The sequence below is a fragment of the Oncorhynchus kisutch genome, unplaced genomic scaffold, assembly GCF_002021735.2.
Source record: "Oncorhynchus kisutch isolate 150728-3 unplaced genomic scaffold, Okis_V2 Okis03b-Okis08b_hom, whole genome shotgun sequence".
Classification (NCBI taxonomy): Eukaryota; Metazoa; Chordata; class Actinopteri; order Salmoniformes; family Salmonidae; genus Oncorhynchus; species Oncorhynchus kisutch.
Genome location: NW_022261980.1, coordinates 4,379,679 through 4,396,200, shown reverse-complemented (window position 1 = coordinate 4,396,200; position 16,522 = coordinate 4,379,679). Strand labels below are relative to the sequence as shown.

General features: G+C 42.7%; 1 protein-coding gene across 9 annotated transcripts in view; it reads left to right on the top strand.

The window, feature by feature from the left end:
• Window positions 1–16,248, top strand: part of LOC116352688 (AN1-type zinc finger protein 6-like) — a 119,321-nt gene extending 103,073 nt beyond the window's left edge. For 3 of the 9 annotated variants that reach the window (XM_031812817.1, XM_031812818.1, XM_031812820.1), the window contains exons 2-6: window positions 7,584–7,741; window positions 10,247–10,370; window positions 11,620–11,723; window positions 15,073–15,204; window positions 15,366–16,246. In XM_031812817.1, the coding sequence (XP_031668677.1) occupies window positions 7,591–7,741; window positions 10,247–10,370; window positions 11,620–11,723; window positions 15,073–15,204; window positions 15,366–15,514 (660 nt within the window). In that variant the 5' untranslated portion in view covers window positions 7,584–7,590 and the 3' untranslated portion in view covers window positions 15,515–16,246. Of the gene's footprint in view, window positions 1–7,583; window positions 7,742–10,246; window positions 10,371–11,619; window positions 11,724–15,072; window positions 15,205–15,365 lie in introns of all 9 variants that reach the window. The other 6 variants (XM_031812819.1, XM_031812815.1, XM_031812816.1 and 3 more) reach the window with 4 other exon arrangements.
• The last annotated feature ends 274 nt before the right edge of the window (window positions 16,249–16,522 follow it).

Genomic DNA, 16,522 nt, shown 5'->3' with positions numbered 1-16,522 from the left:
CTGCGCTCACTGCAAGCTACTGTAAGAGCTACTGACTAGGTTCATTGTTGCAAGTTTTCATTGTTTGATTTATATGTTTGGATAATGTTGTCTAGTTGATGGCAGCATTTATTTCCCCAGTTTGTTTTTGTAGCTAATGTGCTTGGGACTAGGACAATCAAATAGCTTTTATGTTATTGTACAATGCCCTTTGCTTTGTTGCATCTCAGAGCTTATATTGGACTATTTTGAGTCTCAATGGAGGACCCATACTTCCTCTGTTGCTGCTAGGTCCATCTACTACTAGAGGCCCAGTGTTGCTGTAAGACAGCTGTTCAGTTAAAATGATAGCTTACTTGCTAAATAAACAAAGCCAATGGCAAATCATAATGTAGGCTAACACCTGTGATGTCATGTGGATGTAGGCTAGCCTATGGCAATGGGTTCCTGTGACTTGGATAGTGTTGGCCTATTCAAACAACACTAGTAGACTATTACCCCAGCCTATAAGAACAGTTATTTAGTTATATTGGTTCCCCCAAACCACATTACGCCACTTTAGATAAATGGAATCCGATGACAAGTCCCTGGCCGATACCCTCAGTTGACATCCTTGCTAGTAGAGGAGAGAGTTCTTTCCACAGCCAAGGTGAATATATCGGCCTATCTGTGTGAGAGTCAGCATGTAGCCTATAGTCATGAGTGACTGTGTGTCAGTCTTTGTTGAACTGGTTCACTGTGGTTGCACAACTAGGCCAATGACATAACACTGTCCTTAGCCTCTGCTGTGATGTGTGCAACAAGGCTTCAGCTGGAGTTCATATGTTTGTTTTCCAGATTTCAGCTAAACTGAATGTGTAGGTCTACACATGTTTTGTCATTTAGATGGGCCTTATGTCTCTTACCTGTTAGCTAAGATGTATGATTAGGGAAGATGTTCAGGCTAGTCTACATATTGGATTCCCCACCATGTTCGTTAAAGATACCTTACTGTACAGCGTAACGATGGCATGCCAGACATAGTTTCAGCTCCAGGTAGGCCTAATGGTTGTTGTGTTCTCTGAATGATTCACCTCTCACCAGGTGTGGGTCCTAAATGGCACCCTATTTACTATATAGTGCACTACTTTTGACCAGGGCCCGCAGGGCTATGTAGGGAATACTATGGGGCCATTGTTTTGGACTGGAGCATCTCATTGGCCTGCTATAAAGACAGTCCACATCGTTTCTATGTTCAACCTGAGAAAGTAGCCTGCTGTGTGTGAAGTCACCACTTATCGCTTCCACGTAGCCTACTCAAGCATGATCTGATTTCGGTGTGTGTGTGTGTTTCTCTCGTGTGGGCGTATTGTGTGTTTGTGTGGGATTGTTACTATTGTAGATTTGAAATGGCAGATTTCATAACATAATCTAGACTAGAGGAGGCCATCATGAGATCTCACTAATTCATCTGGAGATTGGCATCAGGGGGGCAGGGGTAGAGAATTGGGGCAATGATTGGTGTAAGGAAGGGGAGCGAGGAGGGACTTTAATTACAGTAATATTGAGAAGGATGGAATGGTGCTGATCTTCGGAACCTGAGATCTGAGCCTGTATTTATCAAGTGTCTCAAAGTAGGAGTGTTGATCTAGGATCAGTTTAGCCTTTCCGATCATAATGAATCAAATTATTATGGACAGGCAGGATCTGATCCTAGATCAGACACTTCATAAATACGGGCTCTGGATAAGTTGTATTAGTCGTATGTACAGGATACACATGGTATACACCATCCAACGAAATGCTTACTTAGGACCTCTGCATGTCTCTTCCACCAGTAGGCTATTTCAGATCAAAGGAGAGAAATCACACAGGCACGGCACAAATTCTGAACGTGGCACAAGACCTGAGCAAAAGGAGGGCCTATAGGCGGTCTATGGTTTCAGGCTGTAGCAATAGAAAGAGTGTGAATCTCAGCTCACTGTTAGCATGATCTTCATTGAGTTAACCTGCTGTTGTATGGCTCACTTTCTTTTCACCATGGTAATCTTGGTATTTCAGCCCCTCTGTGAGTGGTTGCTATCCACCCTGATTAAAGACAGTCCCTGAGATTACCACTGGATTATTCTCTCTCTCTCCTCTCCCTCTCTTCTCCCTCTTCCTCTCTCCTCTCTCTCTTCTCTCTCTCTTCTCTTCCTCTCCTCTCTGTCAAATCACTCGGTTTATGTAAAAGATAGAATTAGGATGATGAAGTCAAATGATGTCCTCTCCGTATTACCTTAAGAGCCCAGTACGATGCTGATGACACTTTGGCGTCACACGTCCACGCGCTCTTAAACTTGTTATGCGTTCTGTATATTTTCCTATGCATTCTCAGGGTAGTGAAGCAGCCCTCCCGATCCTGTCTCCCATGGAGGAAATGGCAGTGTACTAAACCATACACCAGATGTCCAACCCAGCAGATGCACCATTACATCACTACTACCCAGATCAGTGTTACCATATCCAGGCTTAGTTTAGACTACGTCCCAAATGGCACCCTATTCCCTATATTTGGGCTCCCGGAGTGGTGCAGCGGTCTAAGGCACTGCATCTCGGTGCTAGAGGCGTCACTACCGACACTGATTTGATTCCAGGCTGTATCACAACCGGCTGTGATTGGGAGTCCCATAGGGTGACGCACAGTTGGTCGAGCGTTGTCCCGGTTTGGTCGGTGTAGGCCGTCATTGTAAATAAGAATTTGTTTTTAACTGACTTGCCTAGTTAAAGAAAGGTTAAATGCATAAAAATTTAGTGCACTACTTTTGAGCAGGGCCTAATATAATGTCATTTGGGGTGCATCCTTATGCAGCTTATGCCACATTAGCAGAGTTTACATTTCTGTGGCTTCTTTGATGTTTTGACATAGTAGCCTAAGTGTTACAAAGAGTGTAGGCTATCAACTTGGCTATGGAGCAGTAGCCTGTATCGAATTAGTCCTAATGCTGTTCCCTGCACAGAAAATGAGGCCGCACAGAATGTATTAGGCCCAATTATATAGCCTAGTGCAGGGATCATCAACTAGATTCAGCAGCAGGCAGATGGTCAGGGGGCCAGAACATAATTACTATAAACGTGCAAATTGACTGCAAGAAGCCCAAACAGATATCATTTGACTAAAATAGTCATTTCAAACCTTGCTTACATTTGTGTATAATCACATATCTCTTTATTATGTGTGAAAATTCTTTGGAAAAGATCTCAAGTTAATTTAGAGCTGATTTTGCTGGTGTTTCTAGTCCTATGTCCCTTTTTCTTGCTCAGAAAACTTGGGGGGGCAAATAAATTGAACTGCGGGCTGCCAGTTGGGGAACCCTGACTTAGTGTATAACAAAAAAGGTGAGCTGTAAATCAAGTTGTTAGCCTACGCCAAGGCTGTATTTGACCTGTAGTTAGTCTCTCTGTCTCTAGGCTGTATTTGACCTGTAGTTAGTCTCTCTGTCTAGGCTGTATTTGACCTGTAGTTAGTCTCTCTGTCTCTAGGCTGTATTTGACCTGTAGTTAGTCTCTCTGTCTCTAGGCTGTATTTGACCTGTAGTTAGTCTCTCTGTCTAGGCTGTATTTGACCTGTAGTTAGTCTCTCTGTCTCTAGGCTGTATTTGTCCTGTAGTTAGTCTCTCTGTCTCTAGGCTGTATTTGACCTGTAGTTAGTCTCTCTGTCTCTAGGCTGTATTTGACCTGTAGTTAGTCTCTCTGTCTCTAGGCTGTATTTGACCTGTAGTTAGTCTCTCTGCTCTCTAGTCTCTCTGTCTCTAGGCTGTATTTGTCCTGTAGTTAGTCTCTAGGCTGTATTTGACCTGTAGTTAGTCTCTAGGCTGTATTTGACCTGTAGTTAGTCTCTAGGCTGTATTTGACCTGTAGTTAGTCTCTAGGCTGTATTTGACCTGTAGTTAGTCTCTAGGCTGTATTTGACCTGTAGTTAGTCTCTCTGTCTCTAGGCTGTATTTGACCTGTAGATAGTATCTAGGCTGTATTTGACCTGTAGATAGTCTCTCTGCTCTCTAGGCTGTATTTGACCTGTAGTTAGTCTCTAGGCTGTATTTGACCTGTAGTTAGTCTCTAGGCTGTATTTGACCTGTAGTTAGTCTCTAGGCTGTATTTGACCTGTAGTTAGTCTCTAGGCTGTATTTGACCTGTAGTTAGTCTCTAGGCTGTATTTGACCTGTAGATAGTCTCTCTGCTCTCTAGGCTGTATTTGACCTGTAGTTAGTCTCTAGGCTGTATTTGACCTGTAGTTAGTCTCTAGGCTGTATTTGACCTGTAGTTAGTCTCTAGGCTGTATTTGACCTGTAGTTAGTCTCTAGGCTGTATTTGACCTGTAGTTAGTCTCTCTGTCTCTAGGCTGTATTTGACCTGTAGTTAGTCTCTCTGTCTCTAGGCTGTATTTGACCTGTAGTTAGTCTCTCTGTCTAGGCTGTATTTGACCTGTAGTTAGTCTCTCTGTCTCTAGGCTGTATTTGTCCTGTAGTTAGTCTCTCTGTCTCTAGGCTGTATTTGACCTGTAGTTAGTCTCTCTGTCTCTAGGCTGTATTTGACCTGTAGTTAGTCTCTCTGTCTCTAGGCTGTATTTGACCTGTAGTTAGTCTCTCTGCTCTCTAGTCTCTCTGTCTCTAGGCTGTATTTGTCCTGTAGTTAGTCTCTAGGCTGTATTTGACCTGTAGTTAGTCTCTAGGCTGTATTTGACCTGTAGTTAGTCTCTAGGCTGTATTTGACCTGTAGTTAGTCTCTAGGCTGTATTTGACCTGTAGTTAGTCTCTAGGCTGTATTTGACCTGTAGTTAGTCTCTCTGTCTCTAGGCTGTATTTGACCTGTAGATAGTATCTAGGCTGTATTTGACCTGTAGATAGTCTCTCTGCTCTCTAGGCTGTATTTGACCTGTAGTTAGTCTCTAGGCTGTATTTGACCTGTAGTTAGTCTCTAGGCTGTATTTGACCTGTAGTTAGTCTCTAGGCTGTATTTGACCTGTAGTTAGTCTCTAGGCTGTATTTGACCTGTAGTTAGTCTCTAGGCTGTATTTGACCTGTAGATAGTCTCTCTGCTCTCTAGGCTGTATTTGACCTGTAGTTAGTCTCTAGGCTGTATTTGACCTGTAGTTAGTCTCTAGGCTGTATTTGACCTGTAGTTAGTCTCTAGGCTGTATTTGACCTGTAGTTAGTCTCTAGGCTGTATTTGACCTGTAGTTAGTCTCTAGGCTGTATTTGACCTGTAGTTAGTCTCTAGGCTGTATTTGACCTGTAGTTAGTCTCTAGGCTGTATTTGACCTGTAGATAGTATCTAGGCTGTATTTGACCTGTAGATAGTATCTAGGCTGTATTTGACCTGTAGATAGTCTCTCTGCTCTCTAGGCTGTATTTGACCTGTAGTTAGTCTCTGTCTCTAGGCTGTATTTGACCTGTAGTTAGTCTCTAGGCTGTATTTGACCTGTAGTTAGTCTCTAGGCTGTATTTGACCTGTAGATAGTATCTAGGCTGTATTTGACCTGTAGATAGTCTCTCTGCTCTCTAGGCTGTATTTGACCTGTAGTTAGTCTCTAGGCTGTATTTGACCTGTAGTTAATCTCTAGGCTGTATTTGACCTGTAGTTAGTCTCTAGGCTGTATTTGACCTGTAGTTAGTCTCTAGGCTGTATTTGACCTGTAGTTAGTCTCTAGGCTGTATTTGACCTGTAGTTAGTCTCTAGGCTGTATTTGACCTGTAGTTAGTCTCTAGGCTGTATTTGACCTGTAGTTAGTCTCTAGGCTGTATTTGACCTGTAGTTAGTCTCTAGGCTGTATTTGACCTGTAGTTAGTCTCTAGGCTGTATTTGACCTGTAGTTAGTCTCTAGGCTGTATTTGACCTGTAGATAGTCTCTAGGCTGTATTTGACCTGTAGATAGTATCTAGGCTGTATTTGACCTGTAGATAGTCTCTCTGCTCTCTAGGCTGTATTTGACCTGTAGTTAGTCTCTAGGCTGTATTTGACCTGTAGTTAGTCTCTAGGCTGTATTTGACCTGTAGATAGTCTCGCTGCTCTCTAGGCTGTATTTGACCTGTAGTTAGTCTCTCTGTCTTTAGGCTGTATTTGACCTGTAGTTAGTCTCTAGGCTGTATTTGACCTGTAGTTAGTATCTCTGCTCTCTAGTCTCTCTGTCTCTAGGCTGTATTTGTCATGTAGTTAGTCGCTCTGTCTAGGCTGTATTTGACCTGTAGTTAGTCTCTCTGTCTCTAGGCTGTATTTGTCATGTAGTTAGTCTCTCTGTCTCTAGGCTGTATTTGACCTGTAGTTAGTCTCTAGGCTGTATTTGACCTGTAGTTAGTATTTCTGCTCTCTAGTCTCTCTGTCTCTAGGCTGTATTTGTCCTGTAGTTAGTCTCTAGGCTGTATTTGACCTGTAGTTAGTCTCTAGGCTGTATTTGACCTGTAGTTAGTCTCTAGGCTGTATTTGACCTGTAGTTAGTCTCTAGGCTGTATTTGACCTGTAGTTAGTCTCTAGGCTGTATTTGACCTGTAGTTAGTCTCTAGGCTGTATTTGACCTGTAGTTAGTCTCTAGGCTGTATTTGACCTGTAGTTAGTCTCTCTGTCTCTAGGCTGTATTTGACCTGTAGATAGTCTCTCTGCTCTCTAGGCTGTATTTGACCTGTAGTTAGTCTCTAGGCTGTATTTGACCTGTAGTTAGTCTCTATGCTGTATTTGACCTGTAGTTGGTCTCTCTGCTCTCTAGGCTGTATTTGACCTGTAGTTAGTCTCTAGGCTGTATTTGACCTGTAGTTAGTCTCTAGGCTGTATTTGACCTGTAGTTAGTCTCTAGGCTGTATTTGACCTGTAGTTAGTCTCTAGGCTGTATTTGACCTGTAGTTAGTCTCTCTGCTCTCTAGGCTGTATTTGACCTGTAGTTAGTCTCTCATTTCATTTTTTTTTTCTCTCATTTTAACTCTTCGCTTAGGCTATATGTTGTTTTGACTGCCTTACAAGGGCAGGCTGGCCCAGAGAAACAGAAGTGAGAGTTACACCGACTCAGCAGTCGGTCGGTCAGAGATTGGGGGTGACCAAAGACACAGATTAGTTGTAGCTACTGTTATCTTCCACTTTCAGCAATTAACCTACTCCTATGTGTTAATATCAGATAGCCTAAGTACCAGGGATTATATGTTTTCAGTGTTTAGGTCATTGTGTTGCCATAGAAGGCTCAGGCATCGTGATGCAACAAACAACTTCTAGAACTTGTGAGTCCAAGTCTAGGGAATTGTGACCAACTTGTTTTGGTTTACACCACTTTCAATGCTACAGCTGGCTAGAGATTAGAAGACAATCTTCCTTCTGGTTCTGTGTGTCAGTTGGTAAGAGTATGGCACTAGCAACACCACAGGTGTGTGTTCAATTACCACAAGGATCACGTACTTATTCTAAAAGTCACCTTGGATAAAAGTGTGTGCTAAGTGGTATAGCCTTTTGCAACAGCACACTGGCCATCTCCGCTCCCTTTTTCAAGAAACTAGCCTTTGGCTTTCACCAATACCTAAGCATGTTTTAGATCTAGGAGGCAGCCAATCCTGAAATGGCGTGATCGGTCAATATGGCTTTGATCTCTCCCCTCTTGACCTCCACAGGAGGGACATGGCCCAGGAGACCAACCAGAACCAAGGGCCGCTGCTCTGCACCACTGGCTGCGGTTTCTACAGCAACCCGCGAAACAATGGCATGTGTTCCATGTGCTACAAGGACTTCCTCCAGAGACAAAACAACAATGGACGAGTCAGTCCACCAGGTGAGTAGGAAAGAGATTCCACAGAGCTTTCCACTATCTTATTGATGATCATTTAGTTTATCAATCAAAAAATACCTGTTAGACCAAAATATTGACACTGACTCTTTTTGACTTTTGACTGAGTGAGCACAATTGCTGGTGTTTTCGACTTACTATTTCACAATGAAGTCAGTTTACAAAAAACGACTGAAGTTTGAAAGTCTAATGATAGCGACAGTAACACCAGACAGTGACTAACTTTAGACAGTGTCTCGTTTGAGTGAGTGACTTTTGCCACAGATTATCCATTATATTGAGCAGATACCCAATTAAAAGAAATGTCTTAATGGAAGGCAAGATCAAGTTGGCCCATTCTAGCCAATGAGAGGGCAGATGCCTGTATGAACAACAGGCACAACTCCAATATAACATATTTTTTCTCTAAGTTTCCGGGATGTCATGTATCCTACTTATATCAGTACACTCGTAACAACCTAAGCGTTATAAAATATATATTCTATCAAATAAGCCATTGCATTTTATGTTAATCAAATGCTACAAGTGGTGAAAGAAACACACCTATTTAGGAGGTGCTGGCTAGCGGAGTAGAACACTTGAAACACACACCTACAGTGCCTTGCGAAAGTATTCGAAAGTACACATTTCAGGCTTCAAACATAAAGATATAAAACTGTATTTTTTTGTGAAGAATCAACAACAAGTGGGACACAATCATGAAGTGGAACGACATTTTATTGGATATTTCAAACTTTTTTAACAAATCAAAAACTGAAAAATTGGGCGTGCAAAATTATTCAGCCCCTTTACTTTCAGTGCAGCAAACTCTCTCCAGAAGTTCAGTGAGGATCTCTGAATGATCCAATGTTGACCTAAATGACTAATGATGATAAATACAATCCACCTCTGTGTAATCAAGTCTCCGTATAAATGCACCTGCACTGTGATAGTCTCAGAGGTCCGTTAAAAGCGCAGATGGCATCATGAAGAACAAGGAACACACCAGGCAGGTCCGAGATACTGTTGTGAAGAAGTTTAAAGCCGGATTTGGATACAAAAAGATTTCCCAAGCTTTAAACATCCCAAGGAGCACTGTGCAAGCGATAATATTGAAATGGAAGGAGTATCAGACCACTGCAAATCTACCAAGACCTGGCCGTCCCTCTACACTTTCAGCTCCTACAAGGAGAAGACTGATCAAAGATGCAGCCAAGTGGCCCATGATCACTCTGGATGAACTGCGGAGATCTACAGCTGAGGTGGGAGACTCTGTCCATAGGACAACAATCAGTCGTATATTGCACAAATCTGGCCTTTATGGAAGAGTGGCAAGAAGAAAGCCATTTCTTAAAGATATCCATAAAAAGTGTTGTTTAAAGTTTGCCACAAGCCACCTGGGAGACACACCAAACATGTGGAAGAAGGTACTCTGGTCAGATGAAACCAAAATGGAACTTTTTGGCAACAATGCAAAACGTTATGTTTGGCGTAAAAGCAACACAGCTCATCACCCTGAACACACTATCCCCACTGTCAAACGTGGTGGTGGAAGCATCATGGTTTGGGCCTGCTTTTCTTCAGCAGGGACAGGGAAGATGGTTAAAATTGATGGGAAGATGGATGGAGCCAAATACAGGACCATTCTGGAAGAACCTGATGGAGTCTGCAAAAGACCTGAGACTGGGACGGAGATTTGTCTTCCAACAAGACAATGATCCAAAATATAAAGCGAAATCTACAATGGAATGGTTCAAAAATAAACATATCCAGGTGTTAGAATGGCCAAGTCAAAGTCCAGACCTGAATCCAATCGAGAATCTGTGGAAAGAACTGAAAACTGCTGTTCACAAATGCTCTCCATCCAACCTCACTGAGCTCGAGCTGTTTTGCAAGGAGGAATGGGAAAAAATTTCGGTCTCTCGATGTGAAAAACTGATAGAGACATACCCCAAGCGACTTACAGCTGTAATCGCAGCAAAAGGTACAAAGTATTAACTTAAGGGGGCTGAATAATTTTGCACGCCCAATTTTTCAGTTTTTGATTTGTTAAAAAAGTTTGAAATATCCAATAAATGTCGTTCCACTTCATGATTGTGTCCCACTTGTTGTTGATTCTTCACAAAAAAATACAGTTTTTAGAAACACACAGCTATTTAGGCGAGGTGCTGGCTAGCGGAGTAGAACACTAGAAACACACAGCTATTTAGGCGAGGTGCTGGCTAGCGGAGTAGAACACTAGAAACATTTTAAAGGAGAGCCCACACTCTAGGAGGATCCAATAATTTAATATCCAATGTTTCGACAGACAAGCTGTCTTCATCAGGGTAAGATTCTATCAGAATCTACACTCATTGACCGACATACAAAACCTCCTTGTTTGGTGAGTGACAAATCAAATCAAACCGGCACCTGCTGGAGAAGACAGATTTTGGGCCCAGTTGTCCCTCTCGCTTTGCCTCTTCCTCTCTCTTTTGGGGCTGCTCTGATTGAAACGTGTTGTCATTGCAGTGTCGTCCTCGGTGGCGGTTAGCAGCCTGGGGGAGTCCCTCCTAGCCCAGTGCTCAGAGAGCAGTACTGTAGACGTGCCGTCAGCCACGACCCACACAGACACCAGGATGAACAGGTACAGTAGGTATAGAGCTACTCTTCTCTGAAACACGCTATAAGCATGATCACACCTCCACCATGTCTACGGTGTAGCTGCCAAGCCAGCCATGCAACATACAGTATAGGATACACAGGCCATGTGGAAATCAATGTAATAAAGTAGTCTGTGAAACGTAGGTTCACTAGATGTACATAGTTATTACTGTACGTACACAATGCCAAAAAAAACACATGGCAATCCTGCACACTTGCACACCAGTTTCTAGCTGTGGGGCTGCCCACGTCTGAGTATTTTTGCTGCGCAACTAAGTAGAATCATTTTGCGTCGCTATTTGTAGTTCTTGCATTGCTTACTACGTATGGTCAAGGCTAGTATGACGGTGGATTCCCAGGCTTTAATTATTATTTTAAACCTGGATCATTTATTTCCTGTTACAAAATTCAGAGATGTGTCATTTTTAAATTAGTGTGTCAATCATTAAGTGGTTTCTCAGCGGAAGTGAAGGTTATTTTCGCACCATGGTCTTCCTGTACCCCATTGCAGTACAGTACAAGGAAGTCAATCATCTATAGTTCTGTCTGAATAGTGTGATGTCATCTCCCTGGACGCTTCTGTCTCTTCTATGAGACAGATTCCACTTGCCATGTCCGTTTCCCCCCAGTGTGTGTGCGATAACCACAGAAGGTCTCGTGTCTTTATCTAATGAGCTCTGTCTTTGTCAATCTGTACCGTACCTTGCCCTGCCGAAATCTACAGGGACACTGTTTTCTCAAACCCACAGAAATTGACTTGAAATTTTAAAAAAAATCACTGTATAGAATTGAGTTCTGCTCATTTCTCTACGGTCCTTATGGTTTTATCCATTTTTAATACACTTTTTATTGCTTCAACATTGAAAGCTTGTAGCTCTATCTATAACCACCCTATTATGAAGCCACAGTGGACAGCTGCCACTAGGTCTTTCTGGATAAGAGCGTCTGCTAAATGCCTCATGTGAATGCCAATCATTCTGACTGTCTGACAGTGAGGTGGGCATTAGTGGTGAAATGCTTTGTAGTATGATTTCCATAGTTGATGACAATGAGTCGCATGTCATTGGATTTTAGTCCGTTTTCTTCCTTCAGTGCATTTTCAGAAACATCCTGAATAGGATGAAATTGAAGTCTTCAAGTGTACCATTTTCATAATACTGTATATAGATAGTCTTCTAATCTACACTACCAACTGATGGATCATGCTTTAGGCTAATTGAACACATACATTTCCCCCCCAGGGTTGTATCTAGCCAGTCACTCTTAACGACAGCACCAGCTACTCATTCAGAAGAGGAGAGGACAGCCAAGTCTGAAGAAGACCTGAAAACAGAAGAGATACAAGGTGTGTATTACCAGCGTGTTTCACACAAACCTTTTCTCATAGGGACGAGTCAATCCTCATTTGAGATGTGCGCGTGTAACTCACATTTCTGTGCTAGATGTCATTGACATGTTCTCATTGACATCAATGCATGGTGTACATAAGACTTGAGTTATGCAGGCGACTCTCAAGTTAGGATTCAGACAATAGTGCTGTTGCTTTGCTACCCTCTCATGTTCCTGTGAATAGCCTGAGGTCTCACACACACCAAATGTGGGTTCACTACCATGGGAACCCTTCACCTCATACCCTCTTGCAGTCAATCTCAGTCCGTGGGGTGGTTTTACACACAGACTCACATTGTTGTCCCATCTCTATTTGCTTAGAGATCGGTAATAGAGAAAGCCCAAAGTTCAGCCTAGGGATTTCAGGAAGGATTTCAGACACAATCCTCTCCTGCTGGATTACAGTTACACTGGTTCTCTAGTGTTTCCGTCTACCCTCTTCTAGAACAGTTACACTGGTTCTCTAGTGTTTCCGTCTACCCTCTTCTAGAACAGTTACACTGGTTCTCTAGTGTTTCCGTCTACCCTCTTCTAGAACAGTTACACTGGCTCTCTAGTGTTTCCGTCTACCCTCTTCTAGAACAGTTACACTGGCTCTCTAGTGTTTCTGTCTACCCTCTTCTAGAACAGTTACACTGGCTCTCTAGTGTTTCTGTCTACCCTCTTCTAGAACAGTTACACTGGCTCTCTAGTGTTTCTGTCTACCCTCTTCTAGAACAGTTACACTGGCTCTCTAGTGTTTCTGTCTACCCTCTTCTAGAACAGTTGCACTGGCTCTCTAGTGTTTCTGTCTCAATTACCTTAGCTTTCTTGGTAACAGGAACAATGGTGGCCCTCTTGAAGCATGTGGGAACAGCAGACTGGGATAAGGATTGATTGAATATGTCCATGAACCCGCTCACCGAATCAGCATATACATCAATGTTGTTCGCCGCAATGCGGAACATATCCCAGTCCACGTGATCGACGCAATCTTGAAGCGTGGAATCCGATTGGTCGAACCAGCGTTGAACAGACCTGAGCGCGGGAGCTTCCTGTTACACTGGTTCTCTAGTGTTTCTGTCTACCCTCTTCTAGAACAGTTCAAGTATTAGTTTCTGTATTTCACTATGGGATACGCCCCCAGCGTTTGTGATATATAGCACAGGGCAGTCGGTCGTCAGGGTAAGCTTGTCTGGCAATACGGGAGTCAGTATATCCCATAGTGAAATACTGAAACTAATACTTAAGAGAACTATAGATTACAACTGTAACCCTGGTTCTCTGATAGTATGAGTGAAGTATTTCACTAGAACACCCTCCTTGCATGAGTGGGGAAGAGGTGTGGCTTATTCTTGAATGACTCAGATGTTGCGTTGGGCTCTTTATAGGGTAGGAGGGACACCCTTTCCCGACTCGCACATCTCGACGTCCAGCCAATTATGGCTGGCGTAGTGTAGTAAGGCTTCTGACGAATACACTGGGGGCGTATCCCATAGTGAAATACCTCACTCATACTATCAGAGAACCGGGGTTTCAGTCATAACCTATAGGTCTCTAGTGTTTCTGTCTTCTAGAACAGTTACAGTACATTTACCCAATTCAACATTTATTAAAGAGGAACCGTGTTAGAAGGGTAGAAAATACCCCAAAGTGTTAAGCTTTTAGTCTTAAATTACAAACCAGTCGCTAAAGTTTGTCTCTGTGTGTGTGTCTGTGTCTGTGTGCAGAGCGAACACCATGTAGAGCAGCTGTAGAAAGTGAACAGCAGGAGCCCAGCATAGCAGGTAGCTCAGGGACTTTCCCTGATAGACAGGACAGTCAACCAGTGAGAAGCCAGGATAGCCAGGATAGGAAGTCAGTCAGAAGGCCTGCCCCAGAGGACAGCTCTCGCAAGAGGAAGCTAGAGGAGCCACATGGAGAGAAGGGTGAGTGAGGACAATCGTGACAAATGGCACCCTATTCCCAATGTGTAGTGCACTATTTCTGACCATGGCCTATGGGGATCTGGTCTGAAGTAGTGCACTACTGTGTATATAGGGAATAGGGTGCCTTTTGGGACGCACACAGACAGAACAGACGGCTGTCAATGGTTGTTATAATGGCTTATAAGCTTTTAGAGAGTGGATTGAGTGAGTTCTAGAGAGCAGTGAGAGTCTGAGAACAGCTGCTAGCTGCTTCCCCTGTACCAAGGGAGGCCAAAACCTGGGTCGTATTCATAAGTGCACACCGTAGCAAAATGTTTTGCAATGAAAAATGAAAACGAGCGTTTCTTAATGAACAAGTTCAGGTACTCTGCGTTTCGGTACATTTCCTTCCGTCTGGTTTCTACTTAATCCCAATGGCCACCTTTCCTTATCTCCTTTCCCCCACGACCACTGATCTTCCATGTCACGATGGGTGAAAGGGTATTGTAGAAACCCCATCCACTACTATTCAAAGGTAATGAAGAACGGATGCTCTTTGAGAGGACTGGGACACAGTCCCAATCTTCAGGCCCCTTCTAAAAATCATCCCTTCATATCCATATGGTCAAGACTGTACAATATGGGTTTTGTATAAACTTAAAAAGGACATGTGTATATAAAAATGTTTACTTTGTTAATAGGAGGAAAAAATATCAAGATACGAACAATAAAGGAACTGGTTAGTACTTTAACACTTCATTCTTACAGTTGAATGCTTACTGTGTGATACGTTTACCCAAAGGCAAGTACTGGCACCATGCAATAACCCAGTCACTTCTGTTGTGACTTCTCCATGACAGGGAAAGGGCGCTGGCTTTGTGCCAGATAAGATCAGCTTTTCTACCCATTATGTTCAAAAGTGAATCTAAACAAAGAAAAGCAAATGTGTTGTAAAAATGTCAATTTTTCAGCTGTTTTTTATTTTTCCTACTGAAAATATGATAAGTGGCAACAAGCATAGTAGGCTTCCCCTTCGATCACACTGACAGTGTCCTTGCGCAAAATAGTACGCAACATCTGGATATGTATGTTCCGAATGTTCAACATTCACCTTCTGCTACCATTTCTGTCATGTCGTCTACGCAGACAGTTTGACACATCGATAAATCCACCGTATGCACCACACCGAACGCTCTGCAATGCTGCAAGGCAAACTCAGCGTTTTCATTGGAAATGAATGTACTTCTGGTGTACCAAAATGCAATGACTCTGTCTGTGTGATGGAAGCGTTAGTCTGTAGCACAGTGAATTGTAGTGCCATCTCCTGAAAAGCATGGGTATTGGGAATTCCTTTAACGCTGCAGCATTATTGCTGAGAAGGCGAGACTGTAAAGTTGTTGTTCTGTGTGATCCATCCAGTGTCTGTATCGGTATCCGAGGACACGGACCAGGCCTCGGTAGACGGACAGGACAAACCCTCGGACTCAGACCAACCCAAAGCCGCCAAGAAGAATCGCTGCTTCTCCTGCCGCAAGAAAGTCGGCCTCACGGGTAAGGTTCTGACACATTCTCCTGTTGGCTTAGTGCAGTGACTTAATAGTTCCCATTTTCTCGCTCTGTCTCTGCATGTACTTTATATCCTGGAGATCCATTTGGCGGTCGGCCATTTTCTTTTTTCTTTTACCTTCAAACTCTTCCGTCTGTGTTCCCAGGCTTCGACTGCCGATGCGGCAACGTGTTCTGCAGCATGCACCGGTACTCAGACGTTCACAACTGCACTTTCAACTACAAGGCCGACGCAGCGGAGAAGATCAGGAAAGCAAACCCTGTCTGCGTCGGGGAGAAGATACAGAAGATCTGAAAATAGGTTTGCTGTGAATCGATGTCCACCCGGAAGCCTGCGATTTTAGATGACCCATCAACCACCACTTCCTTTCTCCGTTTCCTCTTTTGATTTGAAGTTGTTTCTGTGAGCAACGCTCCATTCCATTGGACACTTTAAAATCATGCATGTCAGCTGCAAAAACTGTCTTTGTAAATGTATTTTTACTTAACCTGTTTCCTTTTGTAGTTTTAATTCTTTTATCCCTTAAATGTTGTGGTTTATGAAAAATCTGAAGATTTAAACTGTTACAATATTTAGATTGATTAATTGGGCTTTAATTACTTTGTTGGCTACTACTGGAAAGGCTGTGTTTTTCTGGTGTTAAAAAAAACATAGAAAAAACAAGCATGTTAAAAAGCATCAAGGATCTTTCCATTCCTCCTTTTGGACTGTATGTAGCCTGACAAAGACGACGGAACAGATTGTGTTTTACATTATCAGTGGGAGCAGAAACCAGGATTGCGCCGTTGCTCCCAGACCTTTTTGTATAATTGAGTCATTTTAAAGACTGTGTGATCTGTTGTGTAAAAGAGTATATGATTATGAATAGCCTGTATGCATGTTTCCGCTTGTGCGTTTGAGGATTATAAAGTTCATTTATGGGTGCACAGGAGTATGACCTGAATTTATTGTTCTGTATTTATGTTAGTTTATTCACTGTCTTAACTTTGATCTGAATAAAGCTCTAACACATTTTAGAAAATTGGAAACGTAATGCATTTGGTACAATTTTCTCAGAAAACAAATGAAGTAAGGTCCAAAAAGTGGTTTTGGATGTTAATGAGTACTGTCATATAATGCCTTTACACAGGCAGCCCAATTCTGATATTTTTTTATTACTCATTTGCATTTTGACCAGATCAGCTCTGAAAAATATGACTGAAAAGATTTTGTGATTGATCAAAATACCCATTTGTGGGAAAAAGATCAGGATTGTGCTGCCTGTGTAAACGCAGTTTAACAGTCTACTTCATTGATATCACA